General features: G+C 38.5%; 1 protein-coding gene across 7 annotated transcripts in view; it reads left to right on the top strand.

The window, feature by feature from the left end:
- The window catches only part of LOC133163222 (transcription factor 4-like), a 117,686-nt gene that overhangs the window by 83,017 nt on the left and 12,778 nt on the right, over positions 1 to 21,891 (top strand). For all 7 annotated transcript variants that reach the window (XM_061292885.1, XM_061292888.1, XM_061292886.1 and 4 more), the window contains 7 exons: positions 10,414 to 10,519; positions 10,783 to 10,931; positions 11,813 to 11,957; positions 14,080 to 14,150; positions 14,290 to 14,368; positions 17,190 to 17,269; positions 17,498 to 17,707. In XM_061292885.1, coding sequence (XP_061148869.1) covers positions 10,414 to 10,519; positions 10,783 to 10,931; positions 11,813 to 11,957; positions 14,080 to 14,150; positions 14,290 to 14,368; positions 17,190 to 17,269; positions 17,498 to 17,707 — 840 coding nt within the window. The remainder of the gene's footprint in view (positions 1 to 10,413; positions 10,520 to 10,782; positions 10,932 to 11,812; positions 11,958 to 14,079; positions 14,151 to 14,289; positions 14,369 to 17,189; positions 17,270 to 17,497; positions 17,708 to 21,891) is intronic.

The following is a 21,891-nucleotide window of genomic DNA, read 5'->3' as shown; positions in this document are numbered from 1 at the left end:
ATCACGCTATATAGTTGACAACAAATTGTAAACATGGTTTGCTGTGCTGTGTATGTACCACCTGTTGTTAATCCAAGATAAACATTGCTCGCATATTTATTCATGGCCAGAGTAACTGTTCATTTTTCAAATGTCTCCTACAACCAGCTTTTTATGTTATGCTGTTACTTGTATGCTACGCACCACATTTCTGAGTCCTGTTTTGACCGTAACACAGAAGAAGTAAATGAGTAAGGAGGCATAGTTTTATTCATCGCAGGGTCACAAGTTTGACCTTTTACTCACGTCTCGCATCTAAGCAACCTCAAGGAATATGCTGAATATTAATTTACATCAAGTGGCGCAGTGAACAAGTGGGTAGCAAATCCTCCTCACAGGTTTAAGGTTGAGGGTTTGAATCCTCGTATGCACTCCAAGTGCTTGTGTGTATTTCCTCCTGTTCAATGAATTGTTCTTTGGTGTGAATGTGATTGACAATCATTGTTTGTCTAAATGTGCCCTGTGATGGGCTGGCGACCAGCCCAGGGTGAATCTCAGCTCTCACCCAAAATCAGCTGGCGTAGGCTCCAACACATCCATAAACGTAATGACGATAATTAAGGGGTACAGAAAATGGATGAATGAATCATTTACGTCATTCAAATGGTTTTATGTTTAATGCAAATTGTCAGATAGATGAGAGGGCTAAATAAGAGAAGAATTTCTAATTGCAGGATCTCTTTATTTTTTCTGAAAATCTGGCATTTGATGTTGAGATGTTAACGTAGACCTCTGACCTTGCAAAGAATGTGACACGAGGAAAAATCTTCTTCTTTTGCTTGCAGCTCTCTCTCCCTCTCTCTCTCCCTCTCTCTCTCTCTCTCTCTCTCTCTCTCTCTCTCTCTCTCTCTCTCTCTCTCTCTCTCTCTCTCTCTCTCTCTCTCTCTCTCACATACACTTTTCTTGTGTGGTCTTGTCTGTTTTAGGCCCAATTGTCTTTTCCTGACTTGAATTTTGGTATTTATGAGGTCAAGATCCTCAAGGAGGAAAAGAAATTCCTCCAAAATGGGCCAGATGTCTTCTTGGCTATTTTTAAAGGAGCAGTCACACATGTTGAACTTTTGATCCTCCGTCACAAACACACAGTCCCTGTAGCCCCGATGCACATCTGTGTGTATCGAGCATAGTAATAGTGGGAAAAAAAAACACCTGCACGTAGTGTTGCAGGAGTATGAAGTATAATAGACGTCACCTTGTGTGCGCGTGTGTTTGTGTGCGTGTGTGTATTGAGCAATTTTCCAGCAAACATTCGCTGGCAGTCATCAGCATGTGGCAGCGATTAAATCAAAGGAAATTGGTGAAACAGAAGTGGAAAAAAAAACTCCGTGTGATTTCTATGCCAAAAAAAGTCCTGGTGGTTGAAAGGAAAATGGAAGCCTAATAAAATGAGTACGGACGAGACTTGTAAATAGCCGTCACCTGTGGAGAAGGGTTTTTGTTCTCCGGCTCGAAAAGCAGAATTCACAAACACACAAAAAAAACATGTACACACACACACACACACACACGCACACACGTGCACACAGTCAGCAAGGTTCTCATGTGTGCCGGCTGACATGCAAAACCACCTCGTTACTCACTCGTACAGATGGAGAAGGCATTCAGACACACACTTGTGCATACACAGATGTGGAAAAGCAGCTACACACACACACCATGTGTAATATGTGTCTACAAGAGAGGACTGAAGAGATTTTTAACCTTGCAATGTTTTTGGGAGAGCTTAATGGAGCCTTTGGTGCTCTGAAAAGCCACAGTGTGATTCGTTATTTCCTTTCTCTGATGGGTATTTGGCTCCTCAGACATTCACATAAACACCCACGCAAAAATGCACACGCACACACACACACACACTCCCAGACCCCTGGCTATTTCCTGTGTCAGGGGGGCATTATAAAATCACATTATGTTCGCTATGAGCCTCCATATTCCCCACCTTTTTAATCGTGTGTGCATGCGTGTGTGTGTGCGTGTTTGTGTGTATGCATGTGTGTGTGTGTGTGTTGAGAACAGTCCTCTCAATTTCCTGAGAAAGATGATGTGGAGGACCATGATCTCACACAGATAAACACACACGCACACGCGAACAAAATGGATGAGTGGATGTCTTTCAGACACTACAGAAAAACAAATTTATATGTATATGTATAATATGTTGAAATGTTTAGGTGGGTTCATCTTGACCTGAAGCAGGGTGAGATTTATCAAAAATGGATGAATAGAAATTTTAGTAGTTTATAGTTGGATGGTTAATTTGGTTGACAAAGCTTAAACTGCGTGATTCAATAAATCTTGATGCTTCGAAAAAACGTTTTTGATTCAATCATCTGGGCAAAACATTAAGTTATTTATCCACGGTTGTCTTTCTTCTGTTGTGAGTCGAAATAAAGTGAATGGAGGAGGTGTGGTCTAAAGTGGAAGTATCGAGGGCAGAAATTCTTCTTTATTAACATGATGTTGTAAAATAAAATGATTTTATTGGTTGTTCAGATACATTTGAGAAGGACATGAAAGACAAACTAAATAAATGACGATTTCATTGAATACAATGAAACTGAAATTGTTCAAACTGTTTAAATCATATGAAATTCTTGGAAGGGCTTAAGAGACAAGCCAAGTAAGATATTCATCAGCATAAGTCATATTTATCCAAGTCCGCAGTACATCTAGAGAAGGCAGCAGAAGACACACACACACATTCTTGGAGCTAATATATGTAATTAGTGGTCATTTTAAATGGTGCATCGTCACTGGCTGTCGGAATCTTTGATGTTGTGGAGGTTGGGAAGAGAAAAGGCCATCTTGAATTCATCTGTGGGCCGCAATATAAACGCACGCCACAATTACTTTTCGCTTTCTGTTTCTTCTTTGTGTTACTTTTAAGAGATCTGTGGAGGTTGCTTAAATTTGGGAGTTTTTGGCCTAGTTTTTGGTCTTTCTCTCTCTGAGCCATTTTTTACACGCCACATTGTCTTTATTCTACCTGATAAAGATTTTATATTTAACCTTTGTTTCAACTCAAACAATATGCTAATATATTACCTTTGGCTTATCAAGGGCTGGGGTTTCTGTACTTTGCTCGGTTAGCTCAACAGGGAACCCAGATAACTTTTGGCGGGGATGGAAGAGGAGCTGCTAAATAGGTTAGTGGTGCTGGAGAACACTACTAAATAATAGATAAACAGTCTGCTGCCTCACAAGAGAGGAGAAGACTGGGGAAGGCGAGAAGAAGCGAGTTGAGATCTTTGATCCTTAACAAGCATTTTACTTGTATTGTTTTTATTTTCAGTTGAAAGTAAAATAGATTTGGTTATTTAATGCTATCCCTGCTCAGGTGGCAGGTGAGCTGAAACCTAATCCCGAATGACTTTGGGACGGACGGGGCGGCCACAATCACATCTTTGGACAATTTAGCAATATAAGATGTCTTTGGAATGTTGCAGGAACCCGTGCAGGGTTCGTGTTTGCAGAAACAGAAATAGACTCGCTGAAATCAAGTGAAATTTCAACCTAAATTCCTAACCCACGTATACACACGCCGCTACACTGCATGACGTAGTTAGCTCTCCTGAGCTCACTCTCACTTGTGTCACACCTTTCTCCTTTGCAAGAGCTCCATTGCCCCCATACTGATTTCTAACTCCCCCCCCCCCTTCAGTCACAGGTGCCAAACACTTAGAAACATACGGATGCATGCATGCAGACAGACAGACACGCACGCACACACACACGCACACACACACACGCACACACACACACATGCTGAGTCCACTTATCTTCCCATAGGGGGCTCTAATCAATCCACAGGAAGCTGAAGCTCCACAAGGAAAGAGGAAGAGGGAAATAGAACAAGCGTGTGTGTTGGTGTGTGTGTGTGTGTGTGTGCGCGTGCACGCAAGTGTGTGAGAAGTCTACACATGTTTTCAATTACTCACACGTATTTTTTGCAGATGTGTGAATCTATGAGTGTGTTTTTCATCTTTACCTCTCAATGTATTTGATTGCTTCCTGTCCTGTTTAATCATCCATCACCTAATATTTTACTTTTTTCACCTTTGAAACTTTTATGAATTAATTCGCTTGCTCTTTAATTTTCCTCTGCCTCTTGACTTTGTGTTTAATTTGTTTCTTTTTCTTTCCAAAATCCTCCTCATTCTGGGCTCCTTCATATGGACTCAATTAGGCAGCCATGCTCAAACTTGAATATGTGTGTATGTGTGTGTGTGTGTACATCTGCTTCACATTAGCCCAATTGCAGGTTGGTAGAATAAAAGGCTCGGCTCGGTGGGATTTCCTTCCGCTTTCTCACAAACACGCGCGCATACGCACACGCGTGCACACACAATTTTTCCTTCCATGTGTTTTGAATCAGGGACATAATTAACCTTCAGAGGGCTCTGAGACCGTGGCTCAGATCTCCTCTATAAAAATACATCTAAAAAACAGAAAGCCCCCCAAAAATATGTTTGATCTGTCTGCGGCATGTTTGAGTCACTTAACCACGTCTGCCTCAGGTCTGGTTCTGAGAGCAGAATTATGGTGTCTGTGTGTGTGTGTGTGTGTCGGGGGGGTGAATCAGACAGGTAGACAGATAGGTCAGGTCAGTGTCCTAAGATACTCAAGCCAACTCGAAAAAAAATATTACCTGCAATGGTAGGTGAAACCAATACACTTCTATTCCGATATGGCCACTGTTTGTATCCCTGTGGTGCTGAAATGTTTGTGGGGGATGAAAGAGAACGCAGCCATTTAGGAATGAGAGGCAGAGGACAGGCAGGAGGCTGCACAGAGAGAAACAAAGAGAAAAAAATGGTTCGGTGCAGGTGCAGCTGGCTGTGTGTACGTGTGTTTTGTGTTCCAGGATGTGCATGCAAGTGAGTGTGCGTGTGTGTGTGTGCGTGTGTGTGTCTGTCAAGAGGTTTCGTGACTGCTCCTTTGAGTGTTCACATTCCAACACATCTGCTTTGGATGAAGCGTGGTAAAATATGTGTGTGTGTTTTTCAGCGAATGAGGTGGTTACAAAGGGAAATCTGCCTGATTTACATGTAACGTACTGGATGTGGTAATGTACTATGTTTTGCATTTTCTTTTTTTAAAAAAAAAAAGACATTTTATTTCCTATATTCATGATAAATAGATTTAATATCCAAAGAGGACAGAGCAATTGAATCCAGATCGAGATGTGGCGTGTTTTAAGCACTAAACGACAGATGAGAACATCAAAGTTAGTTTCAAACACGCACTTGCAACAATTTCTGTTTTCACAAAGAATTTAGCAGGACTCAAAACAAAAATGATGCAATGTTAGTTGAAAACTTGATAACAATGCTGTATTTCAGAAAACTCACTTCAGAACTTACACTAGGAAAAAGTGCAGTGGAATGCTTATTCAAGTTGTGGTATTGTGTAGAACTTGGTGAATACCAATATCAGGTATTGGTACCGACACCAGCCTTATTTCAAAATATCGGTGCAGATATCGGCCACTCTCATGTATTATTGCCACCCTCTTGTATTTATTATATTCTAGTACAGTGCAGTAGTATTATAGAAAATTATGGACCAAAATACAGGAGTCATTTGTCAAGATGCAAACATGACAGTCAGTGTCGTGAAACTCTTTGGCATCACTCGGAACTGTTTAGTTTTTACCTGTGATTAGTGAGCACACAGCTGCTGTCTGAAGCCCATGAGGAATCAGTTTTCAGTGGAATGTGTCTTTATTTTCTCCCGCCGTTGCTTAGGGCGATGCTTTGATGCAATCTGTGATGTCCTGTGAACACAGGTTTTACTGTTTTTTATTAGGCTTTGTATTCTTGGTCCGTCATGGAGTGCAACAGGTTGAATCCTCAAGTCCATTCAGCGGCTCTTGTGCCGATTTTTGTTATTTTTTCATACATTAGCTGCTTAAGATGTTATAATATGGGGTATTTGCAAAGTCAGGTTGATTTTTAAAAACTTTTATATTCTCTTAAACACTGCAAGACACCTTTTCTCCTGAAACAATGATAAACGGTATAGATATAGAAATGTATTTATCGCATTTTTTGGGTTCCCCGTCATTTCCCAACAAACCAGGTGTTGGTCAGTGATGATGCTCATCCCTGCTTTCAGCCTTCTGGAGATAAGCAGTAAATAATTTTACATTTTGTTTGATTTTTATTCATTTGTAATTGACTGGACCCTAACTTCATTATCTTCCGTTGCATAATTATGGGGTAAAAAAAAATCTTGACTTGAATTTTCCATAGTGCTTCTGTCGCAAGTCTCTGACTTTTCCCAAGACCCTTATTAGCCATTAAGGAAAAGAATCAAACGCAAAAAACATCCTGTTAAAACAATTGTCTTACTCTGAACATATTCAGCATTATAATAGTGTCTCTTTATTGCAATATTTATGAATGTCCCATTTTCTTGTCTTTAGATACTTTAGATACACTCATCACACCGGATTTGACATGAATTTGAACGGTAGACATGAAGAAAATGTCTGCAGTTAAAGAGTGATGCTTAGCGATAAATCTGTCTACATTTCTATTATTGTTGTTTTGAGTGGTTTCCATTGAGGTTTAAGATTTTTTTTTTTTTTTTGTTCCCCTTGACGTCTTAAGCTCACCAGTTGTGAAAGAAGTGACAACACTATTAAGAGCTTTCTGACTGGCTTCGGATCCGCTTACTGTGGGAATACTGATACCGCTGTGAGTGGGTGTGTGTGCATTGGAAAAGAGTTTGTAATTGGGTCTTTTTGCATTCTTTATACTTGAACACACTCTGCACCTGTTTCTGGATGTCCAACTCACTCACACAAATCAGATCCTTTCGTCACCAGTTGAAACAGCATATTCAATGGGAAAATATGTCTCTGGGACATAAATTCAAATATTTTTAATGCAGCAAAAACAAGTATGTGCGTGTGTGTCTGTGTGTGTTTTTTCAATGGCATTTATGTCAATAAATGTGCTTTTATGATCAGAGATTTCAGTTCTCACAGGGGAAGAGGAGGAAGGGGTTTGAGGGGATTCAAGTTCAGCTCTAATCTCAACTACAGACCGTGTGCGTGTTTATGTGCGTGCCTGTATGTGTGTACGTGATTGTTGGAAGTAAAAACAATTCAGCAGCTTTCCCAGCCCTCTTTATCATCTATTTTTTTTAGTTTTTTTTTTCCCTGCTTTGTGTCTAAGGGTGCCTTCACACCTGTAGTTGGCTTTCTCAGATCCAAATCAATTGGAACAATGTAGTCCTCCCGGTTCAATGTGTTCACACAGTAAAAAAAATTAAAGCATACAATATTGTGTCACAAAAAACGGACATTGTGCTTCTATTGGTTACAAGAATGTAAAATGGAGGAAGGTTTGCTGAAGGGGCTGGTTGCAGTTTGAAAGCACAACTCAAGGACATTGTTCACCCAATGAAAAGAAGACCTGTTTGAACAAAGCACTGCAGTAAATAGGCAGATGTGACCATTCAGTTCAAAGGTTTTTTTGTTTGTTTGTTGTTTTTGTCTGGCAGTCGATTAAACAATTGACTTATGCCGCGTTGACACCTTGTCCAAATGAACTGCACCAAGATGGGAACTATATACTCGAGTTTGGTTCGCAAACATCACCATTCTTGTACAGCAGTTGCATGTTTTAGTTTGTATGGAAACTAAAAAGGCCTGGAAAGAGGTTTCGGATGGATGGATGGATGGATGGATGGATGGATGGATGGATGGATGGATGGATGGATGGATGGATGGATGGATGGATGGATGGATGGATGGATGGATGGATGGATGGATGGATGGACGGACGAACAGATGGACTAAATAGACGTTTTTTTTCAAGAAATAGTTGCATTCTCTCCAATGCAATATGCCCAAAATGCCAGACAATGTACACAATACCTAAAGACTGAAATAAAATAATTAATTCAGTGGAAAAAATACACTGTAATTGTGACATCCAATCCAAAGCACTATTATCATTACTAGTAATAGCAGTCGTAGTATTTCACGCTCTCATGAATGCGATGATCACATTTCACTATAAAAGTTTATTCAGATTCTGTTTTTTGAAACACAATTTGAAAGCAACATTTTGACATTCCTTTTTTCCCTTGCATGCCGGCAATACCTTGATGTGTCAAGGCCATGCTTGACCCATGATTAAAGCTTGTTATATTGGGTGTCAGGGTCACACTAATCCTCACTTTGTTCCTTTGCTTCCATCAGAGGGGCTTATGTTTCAAATTTCATCTCTAGAGGGTTCTGATGCAACGCCACGTAATGAAATCACATATTAATAACTCAATGGAGCCGTTTGTTTCATCCATTCACACACACACATACACCTGTGCACGTATAGCTGTTGCATGCCTCCGATTAGATTGTTTATCCTTTAAACATTGTGCACACAGCTAATAAAAATAAATTGAGACCAGTTTTCCCTTGCAGTCATAAAAGCAAGACGTTTTTAGCATCAACAATGAGACCGATTCTTAATACGGAAAGATGTTGGCAGGTTTTATTTTTGAGCAAATTCTGTTTTTAATACTTATCCTCCGGAAGGCAAGAGATTTGTGTAGTGCCCCCAAGTGTTTGGTTTTTTTTCATTTCAAGGTCATGTGTCCGTGTTTCATTGTTGCATCTGTAGCCCATTTGTTGTGTATTCACATGCAAACATTCAAAAGTTAAAAATGCTAGCAACCACATATTTATTTTATGGGGAAAAGTGTTCATGGTTTGGAGGGAATTATGCAGTCGGAGCTGGAGGGGGGGACTTTGAGAGGAGAGCGTCTAACAGTTGTTCCAGGCCTTGCGTCATCCGGCACGAGGTAGTGTCATGGCTGAGTGTTTGCACGCTATATACACGCACTTCCAAACACGCACAAGCAGAGGAATGTAATAGGGAGCCCCCTTTGTCTTCTCATGTGGCCGCTGTTAGTGGGGAAGAACGTCACCTGTTTTGAGTGATAACAGGCCTCTACTTCGGCACAGAGTCTCACATTTGACTGAATTTTTGGTTGTAAGACTTCTCTGCTGCTGCTCCCCCTCTGAGAAGAAAATCACAGCTTTGTTCCTCATTTGCACATCAAACCAGGCCCGTCCGTCCGTCCGTGTAAGGGGAGGAGAGAAATGTGTTGTGACTGCTTTGTTAAACACAGTTTTTGTCAGAAGTAGTGGTTGGGTCAGGTGGGTCAAGTGAATGGTTATTCTCAAAAGGATTTTGAAGCAAATCATAAGTTAAACACTATATTGTGTTTGAACTGTTCACTGTGGGTGTGGTTTGTGTACATGCACAAAAACCCCACTGTGAGGGAAAAACGTTCAGTCCAACACAGTCCGTATTCTCAGTACACATTCTTGATCCCACTATACGCATTTCAAAAACAATGAGGCATTTACCAATGTATCTTGTCTCAGGAAGACTCCAGATAATGTTCTGGTATTTATGTAAGTGTGTATTCATTGAACGTGTATACTGGCGGAGCTAAGATTTTTTTTCTTGGAGGCTGGAGTAGCCAAGAACATTTCAATTTTTTACAAACCCTAAAATAATTATTCAGAAAACGCTGAGAAACGTTCCTTGTATGTTCCCTACAGGGACACGAGGAAAAGTGGGAAAAAAATCCTGGAAAAATTTGAAAATACCCAAATGTGAATTATCTAGCCTTCCACCTGGAGTGGTCCAAGTGTATTTTAAAGGGGGACAAGGCCTCTATGCACCCCTGCCCTATCTCTGCCACTGACCCTGTAACAGTTTATTGCATTTTGTGATTACACCATTGTTAATAGTATAGGGCTTAAAATATCATATATGCATCGTTCTAATAATAAATATTAATACTTGAGACATTTTTGTGAATACCATTCTACTATGGGCAATTCATTTCAAGAAAATGTATAATTATATTCAAGTCATAGCTTGCCACTTTCCAATATGAAATTTACTATTACCTTTTTGTGACGAGGTAATTTTATCAATTTATTTCATCAGTTTATGAAATTCAGCAATATTTAAGTGAGAAATTCTGAAATTATATTTCTCACTCGCTTACTATGTCAACAGTCATTTTTAAATTTGCGGCATGTGATTCCCTCGTGACAAGACCAGGTTGTTATCCAGCTTTCACCCAAAAGTCATGTGGCATTAGGGCTCTGTTTTTAACACTGAACAAGATAAGTGGTGTCAAAAATTGATAGATGGCTTGATTGGCGGACAGAGGATAAAGGCTTGAGTGTATGTTCTGTACAAGAGGCATAGGCCCCAGGAAAATGTGTATCATTAAGCCTCCCTCAAGGAACAAGCTATGTCAATCGTGCCATCACCCAACCGAAAGGACATACTGCTTGTGTGTTATATCTGAGATGTTTGTGTGTTGTTGTTGTTGCAGGTATACGCTCCATCTGCCAGCACAGCCGACTACAACAGGGATTCACCGGGCTATCCCAACTCCAAACCAACGAGTTCTGGCTTCCCAAGCTCATTCTTTATGCCAGGTATGGTCACTGTCGAAACAAATGTCATGTTCTCTTTAATTGAAATTTGCTTAAATTTGCCATCGCCACAGCCATGGAAAATTCCCAACCCATTTTTAAGAGCACATTTACAGAAGACTGCTTTTAAGGTTAAAAGCACTTTGTAAGCCTCAGTTATTTTTTGTATTTTCTTGTGTATAGTATTTTAGGTATAGATGATTGAACTGACCTGAAACCATAAGAAGCCCATAATTATAATCACGCTTTATTTGACTCTTCTTTAGATGGTCACCACAGCGCCGACCACTGGAGCAGCAGTAGCAGCAATATAAGCCAACAGGGTTACCACGGCAGCATGTTGGGAGGGGGGAACTCTGCCCATGGCCCCTCTCAGAGCTCCTCCTACTGCGGGGTTCACCCTCACGACAGACTGGTGAGCCGAGAGGTTATTGACATTACAATAGTTGTCGGAAGTTTTCCAGACACTAATCTAATCATCACATAGCTTACATTGTATTCAAAACACCCATTAAGCCCAATTAGCACCAAAGATTGTTTGGTTCACTTTGGAATTTTCCTATTCCACACTTTAGCGTATTTCTGTTTGGGTAGTATTTTTCTATCTTTATTGAGCAAAGGCACATATTCTAAAAATCTTACACTGTCGAACAACAAAAAAAAAAAAATCACAAAAATAATAATTTGCTCACAAACTTGATTAGTGTGAATTTTCGTCCTACCCTGTTCTGATTAGTGGATAGATAGGCAGGTTAATCGTCCATTATAGTGGATGAATATTTGCTGTGACTGTCGATTCAAATTGGTGGCAAAAGATACATTTTGGTTGTAAATATATCTTAATTTTAAGACCAAATATTGAAATTGAATAATTCTCCATGGCACATCTGATGATCTATCATGGCACACTGCAGGTACTTGACTGGTCCAATAAAATCAAAAGTAGGTCAAGTGGACTAAAGAGAACATTTCTGCCTGGTGAAAAAAGGGATCTTTGAAGGAATATAATTGAAAAAGTTCAGCTTATTTTTTCACATGTATGTGTTCTGCATTCATGTTGTCATTTGGTTTTAAACTCAACAAATGGAATGTTATGTTTGTGGCCCTTCTTCAAAACGGCAAAATATTTTTTTTTTCAACGTAGACAATTTCTCACAAGGCAAGAAAACGTTAAGAACCTACAACTGGTTACTTGCTACATATTTGAAATAGCTTCACTTTGCTGTAGAAATTTCAAATTTACCTGCCTGCTCTATTAATCAAATGAGTTCCTGTCTTGTTGACATGTCTGTGCAGAGCTACCCAGCACATTCATCAGCAGACATCAACTCCAGCCTTCCTCCCATGTCCAGCTTCCACCGAGGAGCCGGGAGCGGGGCCAATCACTACAGCACCGCCTCTTGCTCCACCGCTCCCACCAACGGCACAGACAGCATTATGGGTAAGAGTTAATTGCAACGAGAAAGATCCATTATATCTCCATCTTGACATCTACGCACATGTGCTCACACTCGCATGCTCAACATGCCCTATTGAGTCCAGTAGAACAAATAGGAAAGCAATAAGAAACAGATTTAAAGAAGTTTGTTTTCATGGGAAGACATCTGCAACATTGCAACATTCCAGGAAGTTATTGCGCGCGAGTATGCGTGCGCACACACACGCACAGCTCAGTGTAAGTAATTTTGAAGGAAACAAGAATAGTATGTACATGTTGTGTGTGTGTGTGCGTGTGCGTGTGCGTGTGCGTGTGCGTGTTCTTTTTCTTTTTGCAGCCTTTTTACACAAGCAACAATGAGTTAAGGTACCTTGGAAACTTGAAAATCATTCAACATTGTCATGTCAAAAGAATTTATTTCATTTTTTGCTGAAATAAATCACGCAGGCAGGAAATAGAATCACATTTCCCTTTTCTCTTTGAAGAGATCAGGTAGGCAGACAGAAAAATGCCATTTTCATCTCCTCCTTTGCGACTCTAATCTCTCATTTATGAAAAACGATTTCCCCTTGCATATGTTCTAGATTTTGCATCGTCCAGATCAAAGTTCACGTGTGAGGTTTATGTTGGTAATCTCTCAGATGGTTTACTAGGCCAGTCGTGTGGCAAGAGTGAGACAGGCTTTAACCCTGAAACATATGCTGCTTCCTTTTACTGTTCCCGTCTCACTCTCCGTATATCTTCTCTTAGTCTGTAACCGTGCTGCCAATCTTTTTAATGCATTTATTTGCCATGAAATGCTCTTTACTGTATGGTTTTGTGCGTGAGCCTTTATCAAACTTGTGTGTATGAGCGTAAACTTTCCATCTGGGGATCTGCTATCGGCAGATATGAGTTGTGAGCATGTCAAACTCTATCCGCCTGTGGATGTGTGTTCTTGTGTGTGTGTGAGTGTTCTTGTGTTTGTGTGTGTGTGTTTTGTGGAAGTTCATCTGGGACATTGAGGTCACATCCTTCCTTTTTGGCATGAGCACACTGAAAGTGTGTGAAACAGATTTAGTAGTACAGTCAATCCTTGCTATTTGTGAGGGTTAGGGACCGAGACCCTCCACCAAGGATTGCCGTTAGTATGGGTTGTGCGTCTCCGGTCGGAGGCCAATATCAAACGTATTGTATAGTATCTCAATACTACTAATGGCCTGATACTATAAAGATACTACCGATTTTATACATTACAATTCACCACCTAATCACTATGCGATGTGATTCAGAACCGTTGCATCCTGCACAATGCAATTGAATTCAATTCATTTTGACACTATGATGCAAAGAATTTTTTTTTTATTGAAGTCATTGGTTTCATCAATTATTCACATAAAAAAAATTGTTTTGAAAACACCTGGCTCACAGCCTCTTTTAATCAATTATGGCTGTATGAGTCCCTAAGCCTATTTTTGATGCAGATTTACAAAGATGTCTTTACTTAATTCAAGCACATAATATTTTTGAGATATTTTTATTTTGTTTTTAAGTTTAGCCTTTAAAGCTTTGACATTTCAGAAAATAGTTCATGGATACTAAACCAAAACGTAATTATTATTATTATTAATAATAATAATAATAATAATAATAATAATAATAATAATAATAATAATAATAATAATAATAATAATAATAATAATAATAATAATAATAATAATAATAATAACGTGTGAAAAGACAAAAAAACAAGGGCAAACCAAGAATCAGCACAAAGTAATTAATCTAGAAAAGTCTACTTGTATAGCTGATTAAAAAATAAAACAAAGTTGAGGCATATTCAATCCAATTTAACTTTATTTGCATAGTACCTTCTCATACAAAATCATAGATTAGTGTAGTGCAAAAAACAAATGTGTTTTTGTGACAAAATTCAATAACTGACCATATACAAATTTATACTCAGTTTTTACAACAGCAACATTTCTGGTTTTGCAGACCTGTTCATTGTAACGTACATACGTATCTTTTTCAGGTAACACAAAGGATGTTGCTAGTTTGAATGTAGTAGCATCTTTATTTGCAAGAATTTATCCTTCATCCTCCCCTGTTCATGTTTGTGCGCGTGTATTTGTATATGCCACAGCTAACCGAGCACAGAGTGGAGCAACCAGTAGTTCTCAGACAGGAGACGCCTTAGGGAAAGCACTTGCATCGGTAAGTTAAGCACAAAAACACACACAACCTTATAACAGACCTATTCTGTTGCTCGTTAATCTTATAATATAATTATACACTTAATTAATTATTCTTTACAGGTTTTAAAATCCACTTATCTTTCTTTTTTTGTCTTCAGATCTACTCCCCAGACCACACAAACAACAGCTACTCATCCAATCCCTCAACTCCAGTGGGCTCCCCGCCCACCCTCACAGGTAGACAGACACATGAAGTCTGACATCCATCAATTACACACCAGCGACATCACAACACAAATAACCAGACAAGGGAGAAACCGCGTTTCAGTCTTTATTTTTATATTAGTATTAGAACTCCATTGTAATTGACATGAACTTGTTTAATCATGTTCTATCAGATACAAACAAGATTGGCATCAAATAAAACAAGAAGCATACAATCACCTGTTTGTGTCTTTTCTCTCCCTCGCTTCCTCCTTCCGCTTAAAGTGAAAAATGACTCCTAATAATAGTTGTGTTGAATTTGTCTCTAATTGTCGCACTGACGTACATCGTTTTATATTCCTCCTCCGAGCTTTGTGAGAGATAGCTTTAATTACGAGCACCACTTTGACAAATTGTTCACAAACCTACAGGCTCTGTGAGCATGAGCTACAGCACACCCCACCCTCCCCTCTTACTCCCTCTCTCCCCCTCTTCATTATTCTAGCCGGTTGGGCTCCTACTTGCATAACCATAATTGGTGTTTATGATCGTGTCAAAGTCACTCTACTTTTTACAAATTAGAATTGAAACCTATTAGCGCAAACTACATGCAAATTGATATTCAAGGCTAATAATGCTGCAAGGGTGTTTGACAGTGTTAGACTGAAAACAATTTACCCTGGCGTTTAATAGATATTTGTATTTGCACATGAATATGCCCAGGTGATTGTATATTAATTAGCATGTGGAAATTAGCATGTGATCTAAATAAAGGCAAAGGGAGAATAAAGAAGAAGGGATACATGGGCTAATGAGATGAATTCAGCGATATGAAGGCAAGACCGAGGTAAAAGACAGGAATGATAAGACAGGAAACAACTCATCATATAAGAAGCAGTGCTTGTGCTGTACAAGAAATGGATCAAGGCAAATAAAAGAGATTTAAGGATACATTTAGATTAAAGGCAAGTGAGTTCCACTAAGTAAACTTCAAACCCAATTGTTCCTTTCACTGTAAATTACTAATACATTTGTCTGTCATGCACCATTTTGAGAGCAAACATGTTTACCTGCCTGTGTGGTATCTCATTCTTGGTGTTTTGCTGTTCTTGTTTTGCTCTGTCTGTGTGGTTTTGATACAAAATTCAAAACTAATTTTCCTGTATTTTCAGCCCATTTTGATATACTATAGACAATTGTATGTTTTGTATACTGCTGCAGTAAATATTTAAGGCAGAAACTAGTGATGGCCCAGACACTAACATTGCAGTGCCAGGAAACCTGCAACTATGAGTAAAATGTCATCTCAGGTTAGTGAGACAACACCGAGACTCTCTTTTAGCAATAATAAATGAATGATAAGGAATAAGAATTGGAATAAAATGTTGGACTTCATCCGACATTGCAATGGCAATTTCTGATTTGTGCTTTCCAACTAAAGATGTTTTACCAATTTGTCTACTAGTTAGATGTGTAAGTAACGTAAACAATCAATATAAAAATGGAAAGTTAATCAGATACAAACAACCTAATGGGGTTCCAATCTAGGCTCTACTAGCTTCCTGTGTGAAATTTAGATGTCCTTCCCGTGCTTTTATATGTGTTGTCTCCAGGTACTGCAATTTCCTTCCACATTTCATGAACTGGAGACTTTAAATTATCCTTATCAATTCAAATGTTGTTCCTCAGCAATTTAATTGGATTCCCCCCTTCAAATGAATTTGTGGGCTACTTGAACCGAAGAATAATAATCTCACACTCAGTGCTGTGGAAGCTTGCCATCTCTCAAAGGCTCATGTTAATGTAAATTCAACAAGTGTCTCTCATCTCACTCTACCAGCTAATGAGACCTGTTGATTTGGATACAACCTTTTGAAAGTGAAATAACACACAAAATAGATCCACAAAGCGTGTTTGTCTTGCAGAGGACCCATGCTAATCAGACAGACACTTCTGCTGTTTTCACAGACATTTGCATGATATGACGAGATGCTTTGTTTTTGTCTTCTTTGTCATTCTCTTTTATGTTCCAACATCACAAGACCTCTTACGTGTAGAGGTTTTGTTTAGCAAAACCATTCTTTTTTATACATGTCGTTCATAATCTACATTTGAAGGAATGACATTAGTTTATTATTAGTTATTTATGATACATTATAATAACTCAAACCAACACAAAATAAGTGTCCAAATCATTGCCATGAAAACAAAGGAAATCAAATGTTATCAAGCAGTTCACCAATGGCTAATGAGAAGAACGCCTGATGGCTTGAATTGCAGAAAAGTTCCAAAGTGAATTTTTTTGAAGAGAAAAGTATAGTCTTGCAATGCTTTCAGCAATTGGTGTAACATTAAATAGGTTTCCTGTGGAAAGAAAATACAATCATGGAAGTAACACTATGCCAGGGGAGTCTGAGATCGTGTCTTAAATGTTCAAATGTACTGGGGCACATAACTTACCTCTATACATCAATAATCATTCCCAAATATATAAATTCCAATTGCTACCTACAGCTTTTAAAAGCAGGATATTAGAGGATGACATTAAATCGCTGGCAACAGAAACTAGGTGGGTTCAGACAACTTCTGTTTTCGTTGGTTTTCGTCACGCATCTTTTTCAAATTTCAAATCAGAGTAAATTGTGTGCCACTATCTCGTGGTCAGAATGGATGAGATCTAGAAGAACATAGGAGCTATTGATTGTAAAAAGATAGTAATTATAATACTATCTACAAATCAGCAAATCATTGAGCGGTCATGGACTGACTATATCTGTTATACTCATACCTCATCTGCATTATTTTCAAATTAATGGCATTCTATCCTGAAAATTCCTGTTTCCCTCTCTCCAAGCCGCCAGTTCAGCTGTCTGGTCCAGAAACGGCGGGCAGGGAGCATCGTCGCCAAACTATGAGGCTCCACTGCACTCGCTGGTATGCACACCTTCACAATAAAACTTTTTCACCAATTCCATTTCAGAGAATAGGAAAAAGCCTCAAAAGCCAACAACAGCTTTTTTTCAACTTAAAATTGGTTCGGAAAATCTGACACAGTAAACAAAATATTTTGAGCTGATTTAAGAAGCTTGTTTGGTATACTTGGTACAAAATTACGATAAATTGTCAGGTTTCTAAACTCGTCTTCCGTTTATGAACCTGCAGCAAAGTCGCATCGAGGACCGTTTGGAGCGTTTGGATGATGCCATCCATGTACTGCGAAGCCATGCTGTAGGCCCATCAACAGCCATGACCAGTGGGCACAGTGACATGCATAACCTTATTGGGGCTGCACACACACACAACGGAGCGATGGGATCTCTGGGAAGCGGCTATGGGACAGGACTGCTGTCGGGAAACAGACACTCACTCATGGTAGGACCTCATATGTCTTTATATACTGATCATGCATCGGTAATGTGGTGAGCAAATGAAGCTTCGTGAAGCAGTTGTGATATCTTTCACTCCTCTAGATGGCACTCTTAGTTCAAAGAGAGCCATCTAGAGGAGTCAGAAATATAACAAGTGCTTCATGAAGCTTCATTTGTACATAACCAGTCGGTACATAACTAGTTAGTGTGCTGATAGAAAATATGGGTGAGTTTTGCCTTTTATGTCTACTCAAAACAGCTGGGTGACATCAGGGGATGTGGGAGGGTTTGGAATATTACAAAACACCTAAAACACTTTCAGATGTCTGAACATGTTTATTCAGGCTGAGTTTTTTTATTTTATTTTAGTGCACATTCGTGTCACTGTTATCAAATGAAATGTGCAAACCTCAAACATAGAAACAATTCTAAACATAACAGTGTCCCTCTTATAGTCTCCTTACCGTGGTTAAAAAATAAAACGCTGTTTGTCTGAGTTGGTTCAAAATCTCTACTGTTGATTTGGCATCTACTGATTTTAAATATTACAAATAAATGGAAGTGTCCGGCCTATTCCAAGGAGGTTTGTTTTTCTGAGGTGAGCAGACACAGAATTTGTTGTCAATTTTTCAACCGCTTTGGCAGACCTACTTATTCTACATTGTAATGCATTCAACTTGTGACGTTAGCAACACTCCACAGTTCTCGCCGGGGTAGTTATGGAGCTTTGTCACAGTCCCACTGGTCTAGGTGGTAGTATTTACTCAGAAGCGTTTTCTCTTAATGAAGAAAACACCTGCTGTAGAGGCGTGCACATGTGCTTGTGTGTGTGTATTTGTGTGTGTCACCCAGACCCCAGTACAACATTCTTGTCACAAACAAACACATTTTCTTGTAAGAAGTATATTGCTTCTGTTGCATACATAATATTAAAGAGATGTGTTCAGGTTTAAAATGATGCGGAAGCACAAAGCTCTGGCTTGAGACTCACCCAAACACCTGGTTTTCTCATCACAGATGTTTGTGCATGATAATCTGCCCACAGTGGGTGTGGTTTTGCACGACACGTCATGCATGTTATGTCAGCGCTCGGTGAGTTGCATTGTTAAAGTTGGGACAGGATGCTGCTATGATTTACCTTACTGCTTTTCTTTGGTTCATTAAAACATAATCACAGGAAGTGAATCACATGCGCCAGTGCTACTTAATGAAAAGCAAAACAAGTGGAGGTAACATGTTTATTTTAAGATATTTGTATATCATTGGATGTATTTTTTTTTCCCAAATGCGGATACAAATCTATGGGATCTTTTTCAATGCCTTCTATCTTTCAACACAGGCCTGAGGTCATTGAAATACATTGATTAATTATGTACTATAGGCACCAGGTAGCCCTAGATGAGTCCCCACTGGACCCAAGCATGGTCTGTGATCTTGTTCTTCAAATGTTTTAATCTGAAGTGCAAATAATTTTTTTGGTGCTGATGCCAAATCTGCCCTGTTTTTTTTCTCTCTCGTACATCACATTTTCATACTACTACTACTGCTACTACTACTTCTTCTACTACTACTACTACTACTACTACTACTACTACTACTACTACTACTACTACTACTACTACTAATAATAATAATAATAATAATAATAATAATAATAATAATAATAATCATAATCATAATCATAATCATAATCATAATCATAATAATCATAATAATAATATCCTAACAATTATATAGTTATATATTTATTTATATGTATTTATATAATATAGAAACATAACTGAGGTCTGTTTTTTCTCATTAAAAACAAATAATTCCAACATTAAAATAATTTGTGTTGTTATTTTGAGGGGAGGCTGGAACGGATTCATTGCATTTCCGTTCATTTCAATGGAAAAAGATGAGATGACATATAAGAGGTTTGATTTAGGAGCATTGTCACGGAACAAATTTAATTCATATCTCAAGGCACCACTTTATTTAATTTTCTCTCTGTCTCACTCACATACCCCCCCAACACACACACACAGCTGCATGTAGTTTGGCCTTGCTTGGGAGAGACGCCTGCAGACTGAGGTCATAACTCTGGGAAAACAGGTGGCAGACGGATGTGGGTGAGAGAGAAGGAGAAAAGAGCAAGGGACTAATACTTTTCCATTAACGCAACTTGGATACATACGTATATTATACTACATTTGACATGTACACAACTACTGCATATTCTATTTCTCAAAGTCAATGCGTTGCCATTCTTTTATAAATGTCATGAACTTGCACACTTAGAAAAGTAGTGAGGGCAAAATACAATATTGATGAATACAATATTATTTTTAGATGGACAATGTATTGAAATGTGGACAATATTAAGACCACTGTTCTTCCTTCATTACTTTAAATGTGTTCTTAAATGTACTAAAGAATTGGAATCCTGACACATTGTTAAACTGCATGATTGTTACCACATGTGCTCTTATCTCATTGCCCCCGTGAATAGAAGCACATGTGAGATTTTCATAATTAACTTAGCTACATGCCTAGCCAATACCCATAAATGGGCATAATGTGTTCATGTTGTCAGGTCTTGTAGGGCCACATGGACACATAAAGGTGACAAGCTCAAAGGATGATAGCAAAATTCTGAAACTTCATAATAAAATACAAAGAAAACACTTCACACGACTGCTTTAATGAGACTAACTTCATTGTACATTCTTTTTTGCCGGATATTTTCAACAGCTGTGGCAAAAGGCCAAAGAAAAAGCAAAACCAGTATTCCTTTGCTCAAAGTCTTGAGATCCGCTTGAGGTTCCTGACAATCACAAGTCTTGCAGCGTTAGAAGAACTATTCTATTTTCACTCTATTGGGCCTGTAAATAACTATTAATTATATTATTAATTATTATAAATTATATTATTAATTATACCAAAGCAAGCCAGCAATGGTTGCCCATATACTTTTAGTCACAAAGCCATGGAGCCTGTTGCAATTTAACTGTACACGGTGAGGTATGTTGAGTAATTGTACTTCTAAAAAAAATGGCAATAATAATGTCTTCCTCAAAAGTACAACTGTGCTTTTTCTTGCATCTTCTTCCTACTTTCTAACATTCTCTTGATGATTGAAACTATATTTACAGACATACTTTGATAAGACATTGTAAATATACATCTCTGTGGTATTGTAATCCCATTTCAGTGACTCACCTTTTTGTATTTGTATGTAATGAATATTTATAAACAAACGACATATACTTTGTATGACCTAAATATCCAAATGACATAAACGGAAAATGCCCCAGCCCTTTTCTTCCTTGAGTTTGGGTATGCGTGAGTGTGTATGAGTGTCTCTATGCGTCTGTGTGTCCATGCGTGCAGGTGCTTTCCTTCAGTTTACAACGTTGCACAGAGGACATATTGTTCTACAGTTTCTATGTGTATAGAGAGTAAAAAAAAAAAAAAAAAAAGGTAGCGTGGCTCTATTTATCTGGTTAACATTGTGGTATTCATCATAGATGCTACTAGAATTTCCCTTTTTTCCCTTTTTTATTTTTCAAATAAAACATCAACCACCATGCCACTTTTGTCTGCGCTGGTTGACTGCTCAAATATCCTTTTCTGTGTTTTGCCCGGGTTTTCCTGTAAACCTTTTACTTTTATTCCGTAAAAATACTCGGGGAATTGTTGAATTTTTTTTTGGTCAACAAAGGGAAAGTTGGGAATTATTTTAAAAAATGAAAATATTTGTTTGAATATAATTTTGACATACGTATGTTTGAAGACAATCAATTAAGTGACATTTTTAAACTGCAAAATGGTTGAGCCTGCATCATTAGCACCTTAGCTGTTTTCAGCACATCATTTGTGCAATCACTTACTGGTAATTGCTAACAAAAAAAGTTTGAATGATACCTGTTTCATTGTAGTGCATGAGCAGGCTTATCATTTGTATAATCAGATGTGTTTCTTGAAACTGATGGGGTTTGAGGGTGTGGCTTCAATTTATGGCAACAGTGCACGCCTCTCAAGCAGCAGATCAGTTTGTGTAATTTATTTATATTTCTCACTGCCGTCTGTCTCCTCATCTTCCCTTCCTCGTTGAACTAAATTAAGGAAGAGAGAAAGAAGGCTTGTTAAAATATAAAAGCATGCCATTAAAAATGTACGCCACCCTCTCTTTCTCCTCACTGC

Source organism: Syngnathus typhle, linkage group LG12 (genome assembly GCF_033458585.1).
Source record: "Syngnathus typhle isolate RoL2023-S1 ecotype Sweden linkage group LG12, RoL_Styp_1.0, whole genome shotgun sequence".
Classification (NCBI taxonomy): Eukaryota; Metazoa; Chordata; class Actinopteri; order Syngnathiformes; family Syngnathidae; genus Syngnathus; species Syngnathus typhle.
Note: the sequence above shows the minus strand (reverse complement) of the source record. Positions and strands in the feature narration are given on the sequence as shown.